The sequence below is a fragment of the Camelus bactrianus genome, chromosome X (assembly GCF_048773025.1).
Source record: "Camelus bactrianus isolate YW-2024 breed Bactrian camel chromosome X, ASM4877302v1, whole genome shotgun sequence".
Taxonomy (NCBI): domain Eukaryota; kingdom Metazoa; phylum Chordata; class Mammalia; order Artiodactyla; family Camelidae; genus Camelus; species Camelus bactrianus.
The window spans coordinates 102080492-102087434 of record NC_133575.1 but is presented as its reverse complement, the minus strand read 5'-3'; the positions used below and the strand labels follow the sequence as shown (position 1 = coordinate 102087434).

Here is a 6943-nt window from a genome sequence, read left to right as displayed (position 1 = left end):
AGGAACTTCCACTACATCACCATCCTCCGTGACCCGGTGTCCCGGTACCTGAGCGAGTGGAGGCACGTCCAGAGAGGGGCGACCTGGAAGGCGTCCCTGCACGTCTGCGATGGAAGGCCCCCAACCTCCGAAGAGCTGCCCAGCTGCTACACTGGAGATGACTGGTCTGGCTGCCCCCTGAAAGAGTTCATGGACTGTCCCTATAACCTGGCCAACAACCGCCAGGTGCGCATGCTCTCCGACCTGACCCTCGTAGGCTGCTACAATCTCTCAGTCATGCCAGAAAAGCAGAGAAACAAGGTCCTTCTGGAAAGCGCCAAGTCGAATCTCAAGCACATGGCGTTCTTCGGCCTCACCGAGTTTCAGCGGAAAACCCAGTACCTGTTTGAGAAAACCTTCAACATGAACTTCATTTCGCCATTTACGCAGTATAATACCACTAGGGCCTCTAGCGTAGAGATCAATGAGGAGATCCAAAAGCGGATCGAGGGCCTGAATTTTCTGGATATGGAATTGTACAGCTATGCAAAAGATCTCTTTTTGCAAAGGTATCAGTTTATGAGGCAGAAGGAGCATCAGGAAGCTAGGAGGAAGCGTCAGGAACAGCGGAAATTTCTGAAGGGAAGGTTCCTTCAGACCCATTTCCAGAGCCAGAGTCAGGGCCAGAACCAGAATCTGAGTCAGAATCCGAGTCAGAACCCAAACCCAAATGTCAATCAGAATGTGACTCAGAATATGACTCAGAATCTGACTCAGAGTTCGGGTCAGAATTCGAGCCTGAAGGAGAACCAGGAAAGCCAGAAGCAGAACCCAGGCCAAGAGCCAGGCGATGGCCACACCAGCCCTGGCACCAGTGACTACATGGGCAGTGTAGAGAAATGGCGTTAGGTGGCTCCCAGAGGCTTTCGCACACTTCTCCCCAAGCGCCAGTCAAAATATGGCAAATCTCAAAATATGAGAGTGTCCAAACACATCATGCTTCCTTCAGTTTGGAAGTTAAAAAAAAAAGTTGGGATGTTGCCTTTACAGTTGCCTTTCAATTCAATGTTCTACTGTGTGTGGGTAAAACAAATTTCAATATGTAATTAAATTGTATTTTTTTTGGTTGTTGGCGTATTTATAAAAACCAAAAGCCAAACCAGACTCACCAGAAATGGCTGTTTCGATATTTTCAGAAGTTCTTGAATTAGTTATAGAGACAAAATGAAAACATAACATGTGGCCATTTCACTTATGGCAAAGAAATGGACTTTAAATTATTCATGATACACTGTTAGAACCCAGTCTTGGAAGCAAACATTCTTTTTTCCAGGGATAAGCACAAATATAATATAAAAGAAACTAAAATTAACCACGAAACTTTTCATTTTCTTCTGATTCTAATAAGGAATCGATTTAAGTAGGATAAGAACTTATGGTTGATTTTACCAAACTGGAGAAAATACAGAAACTTCTCTCCTGAACATGGGTAGTTTTATGTAAACATATTGGCTTTCAAGTAGAACAGGACTCATACCTTGTTATTTAAGAGATGTTTAAAATTTTAAGCTTTTTCTACCTTCTACTATTTAAAGGTTTTAAACAGGGTGTATCACATATTAAACACAACACTTTTTTTTTTTCCAAATGGTTTACCAATGTAAAGATCTAATTTCCAGACGATTTCTGGGCACTGTAATTTCAACAATTCTGGAATCTTTTTGGCGCTGCTTCTCATTCATTTTCAAGCTTCTCCGAGTTGTGCTCATTCCAGACTAACCCGTTTTAGAATCTTTCTTCATCATCTAAATGGTGTGTTGCTGAATTTATTGTGATATATAATCCTGGATTAAAGTCAGGACTTTATTTCTCTAGAGTTGTCTTATCAATGTTTGTGTAGTGAGGTCCTTATCAAGAAACGCTTGAACAGGATAATGTGTCTAAAAATATTGCTGAAGTTGTTCTTGATCAGATAGAATTGAACCTGAATGTGAAGGAATTATTATTTACTTTTTGTACATTTTTATTGTAATGTTTCCGGTTGGGCTGGCTATTTCTAGCCCAAGAGTTCTTTTTTCGTGTTGACAGAGTATAGACAGTTACAGGAGAAAAAACATTTTCCTGCATATGAATAAGCATTAGTGTAGCCAGAGTTCTTCAGTAACACCAAAAACTGTACCTCGATACTTTGGGTGAACTGTGTACCAGGTTTTGTTTTGAGAAAGAACAAAAGGAAAGAGTGTTCTGCAGTGAGGTTAAGCGCCAAAAGCATATGAATTGAAGAAGCTGATTTGGTATTGGAAGTCTATGCAGAAATGTTTTTTGCGCAGGGCAAAAAGAAGTCTGTAGCCCCCTGTGCTAGCGAGCATCCTGATTCTGGGCAGTTCCCATTTTACGGGTTTTGCTGTGCTTTTGTAAGGATTTACTCTAAGCCCCTGGCTGTCAATCAAACAAAGCAACTGGGAGTGGCATTTATGTTTTCATGAGGAACATGGTTAGAAGTGTGACCATAAAGTCACACCTTGTACAATCGGCTCATTTGCGTGATACGGTTTCATCTGTAATAATAAAGCCACAAGCTGGACAAGAAGCTGACTATTTGGGTTAAAAAATAAATGTTCTTGGCTCTGTGCTTGTAGCAATAGATCTCAGTTTGATTTTGTCTGATGGTATCGCAGTCCTGGGAATCTGAGAACTGGAACAACTGAAAGGGAACGTTTTTTTAAAATCCCAAACACCTTGAAGTCAAAGTGTTTTAGAGTGAAACTATTTTGTGTACATTGTGTTTTTAAAATAACGATTCTGTAGATCACTGTGGTGTTTCAATTTTGTTTAGTTTTCATTGACAATGTTTGCTCTTAAAACTGAGAGGTATTGTTGGAAAGCAGGATGAAGCCCGAGCCAGTGGAAAAGCCTGTTAAAAAAAAATATTTTGTGTTATTGCTGTGGTGTGCATGGTTTGCTGAGATTAAGTGCATTTTCTCTGTCTATACTGATTTATTGTATATAGGGGATGTTATAAATATACATTTTGGTCATCATCATGTAAATCTCATGATTTCAACTGTAAACATCTGTCCAATGGTGTAGCTTTACAAACTATTCACTGATTTTATGTAATTTAACAATAGATATGAAATAAAGTTTAAATTACAAGTGCTGAGTAATTTTGTGACTTCAACGTTTGCAGCCAGTAGACATTAAGACATCACAGAGAGAATTCTCTTTTCTCAGGGAGTTTCTTTTTTCCCTCTTGGCCACCAGGTATGGAAATGAGATAGGCCATTCTCATCTACCACAGTAAAATGGCCTTGCCTTTGGGGGCTTCCTTCCAGGAATCCATGGTGTATCCTCTTTTGAGTAGAACAAACTTGTCAATCAAAGACAAGGATGGCTATGTATCTTAGTCAGCTCGGGCTGCTGTACAAAACACCATAAACTGGGTGGCTTACCAATAACAGAAACTTACTTTCCAGAATTCTGGAAGATGAAAGTCCAAGATCAGGTTGCCAGTATTGTCGGGTTCTGGTGAGGGCCCTCTTCCTGGTTGCAGAAGGCCGTCTTCTGGTGGTGACCTCATGTTGCAGAAAGTAGCTAGCTAACTCTCTAGCTTTTTCTTATTAGGGCACTAATCCCATTCACGAGGGCTCCACTCTCATGAGTTTGGTGGGGACAAACATTCTGGCCATTATACCATACAAGTGAAATATATGTGTGTTTTTAAAATTACTAAAGGAGATACTTGCACGTTTAAGAGCATACTGAAAAGAAAAATAGAACTTTAAAAAAATCTATGGATAGAGATTAAAAAAGGACTTTTTTAATCCTATGGATAGAGGTTAAAGGTGAGCATTAAAGTATTGGCTTTCAAAGTTGTGAAGACAGTATAGTATGCTCTGATTATATTCCAGGTACATATGTTTCCAAACAAGCTTATGGTTGGGACTATGGATGGGAATGAGTTGTTCTTGCCCTTTTCAAAAAAGAATTTAGATCTGTCATGGGATTAGAGGGAAGAAAGCTACAAAATTTGGGGGGGAGGGCAGTTAACTTTACTCAGCCTGCAATCTATTTCTACTTAGAAAGTTCTGCCCACCAACTGTTTGTTGAGCAATAATTGAGTGGTCAAAGATCCTGATTGTAAACGAGTCCCATGGCCTCCCCTTGGGAGGAACTGTGAACAGGAACAGAGAGGCCAAGATCTTGAAATATTTACGAAATAAAGATTCGTTCCCCTTTTCCCTTGAGGGAGGGTATTCTTGGAGAGCAGGGTACTCTGAAGTGGAGGAAAGGTAGAAAACCTGCACTACACTTCTGGACACGAGATCAGGGTTGGCTGCTGAGGAAATGGGCTATCTAGAGGAGGAATAATGAAGAAATAACTAATCAGCCCACTTCCGAAGGACTTAGGATTCTCAATAGGACTTAACCAAGTCAGAGCAGGGCTCTCTTTGGAAGGCGGGAGGTCTAAAGAGCTGTCACGTTTGGATAATTTCCTTCCATGAGGAGAGGAGGGTGAAAAGAACCAAAAAGGCACCACAGAACAAGTTTCAGACAATTGCGTTCTCCCCGTGCCTGAGACGCAGAGGAGACCAACAGAGTGGTCCAGGCTGGTGATGCGCAAATCACAGCTTTCTTGCCCTGTCCTGAGGAGTGCCTTCTTTCTTGTGTTCACCAGGGATTAGACTCAGCAAACAAACAAAACCCATGTATTTTGTAAAACAAGACACAGCTGACTCCAAATATAAGCCCATGGGATGGTGAAATAAGGCAATCCTAACCTCTCAAATGACCAGAATGAGGTGAGCTGACAGTTTTAAACATCAAAGTAATTAGATCAACATCTCAAAAATCCTAAAGGAAATTAATAACACCTCAATCAGACCTTCACGAATATGCAAAGCCTTCAGAACCGCAGGAGAAAACTATCTAGAGAACAAACCAAATCAGTTGTTTCTCAGTGCAGGTGACACTGTTCTGAGCAGCTAGAGCAGGGGTCCAAAAACTACAGACCTCGGGCCAAAGCAGCCCTCCACCTGCTTTTGTAAATAAAAACGGGTTGGAACACAGCCATGCCCGTTTCTTTGCATATTTCCTCTGGCTGCTCTCACGCTGCTGAGGCGGGAGCAGTTGCTGCATAGATCTGATGGCCCGAAAATCTAAAGTATTTATTTCCTTGTCCTTAAGAGAAAAACAATTGGTCAACCTCTGAGCTAGAGAACTAATCAAAATTTCCCAAATAGTAAAATCACAGCAGAGTTTATAATGATTCCAGAGTCAGAGAGAATAAAGCGTGTGATTCAGACAACATACTTCCCGCTAACACAACAACACAAGCAACATTTACGGATTACCTGCTGCTGTGTGAAAGTCAGTGCATCCAGCCTGAGAACAGGGAAGACTCTGGTATTTTCTCTCAGGATTATGGAAATCTAACCCAAATGCTGTGCCAGAGAGTATAGTGAAAAGCTTAATTAGTTCTTCAGTGTGTGTGTGTGTGTATGTGTATGTGTGTGTGTGTGTTTGAGTACCTGCTTGTAAAAACTTAAAAACCAATACAGTTATGTAAATTAAAAAATGAAATTACCAGTTACATACACAATTTTCACTCCCCCAAAATAACTACTTTAATTATCTGATTTCTTCCAGACCTCCTCGTCCTTTTCGCATTCAAATCTCTTTCTCTTTGCCCCCACCCTCACATGCATAATTATCAGTAACAAAAATGAAACCATCTAGCTCTCGGCGTTACTGAGTCTCCTTTTTTTTAAGCTCAACAATGTAGCATGGTTTTCCTTCCAGAACTCGAATATAGTGGATGGTTTACCCTAAGTCCCTAAGCCCCTAAACCGACTCTTGCTGATGTTATAGGTTGAGAATGCGGGCCCTGGACCCACACTGCCTGGGTTTGAACCCCAGCCCCACTGCTTACCAGGTCTGTGACTGGAGAAGTCACTAACTTCTCCATGTCCCAGTTTCCTCACCTGTAAATGGAGAAAATAATGGCACCAACTTTAGAGGGGGTGGTTGTGAGAATGAAATGAGTTAATATTTGTAAAGTACTTAGAATAGTGCCTGACACTCACTAAGCTTAATATGTGTGTTGATAGTATGATCATTACATTTGTTATTAGTATGGAAACTAGATGACTGATGAATGACCATGTCTTTAATAGCTAAAGGCTGACTGGCTCTGAGATCAAGAATTGAAAATGCTGGCAAGAAAATAAGCAAATAGTATGTGTCCAATTGTGATTCATTTTTTAAAACTTCTAAAAATTAAACATATTATATACATTACGTATATATACACATATATATTTTATATATATTATACATACAGATATATAAAACAGAAATGTTATATAATTAAATGTATAAAGATCTACCCTAAGGTTTACTTCTGAGTTTTGAACGTAGCCAGTGACAGATCTTCTGAAAGATCTAATCCAGAAAATTGCCAAGTGAGTCACCAATATTCTCTCCAGCAATGAAATGCATTATCTGATGTCCCCGGCTGATCCAGGACCTACTTCAGTGCATTTAGGCAAGGACGACTCACCCCCAGCCCCTTCCTTTCCCACCCAGCTCCCCACTCAGCATTGCCAGAGTATGGGCCTGTCTGCACCACGCGATCCGAGAGGGCCCCAAGGTCAAACTGCCTCCTCACAGGTGCGGGAGGGTGCCTGGAATTCCCACGCCCCAAGTCCCTACTCTGGGTGAAAGCAGCCTGTGCAGAAGACCCTATTAAAATGCATATATGCCACTGAGGAGGGAGGAAGGAGAGGAACCCATTAAAAGTACCTCCTAGTTTATCACATTAGCAGTCACGAAAGGCCCTCGGGGCAGGGGACCCAGAAGTCTTATAAATTCAGGTAGCTCACTTCACTTTAAAAAAAGAAAAGAAATAGAATAGTTTGCTTCCCTCTCATTTGAATTTTAAAATTTTGATCTTGTTGCCTGA

The 6943-nt window shown here is 41.0% G+C and overlaps 1 protein-coding gene across 2 annotated transcripts in view; it reads left to right on the top strand.

Annotated features, from left to right (window-relative positions):
- The window catches only part of HS6ST2 (heparan sulfate 6-O-sulfotransferase 2), a 272524-nt gene extending 269378 nt beyond the window's left edge, over positions 1 to 3146 (top strand). For both annotated transcript variants that reach the window (XM_010968447.3, XM_074358730.1), the window contains exon 3: positions 3 to 3146. In XM_010968447.3, coding sequence (XP_010966749.3) covers positions 3 to 888 — 886 coding nt within the window. In that variant the 3' untranslated portion in view covers positions 889 to 3146. The remainder of the gene's footprint in view (positions 1 to 2) is intronic.
- The last annotated feature ends 3797 nt before the right edge of the window (positions 3147 to 6943 follow it).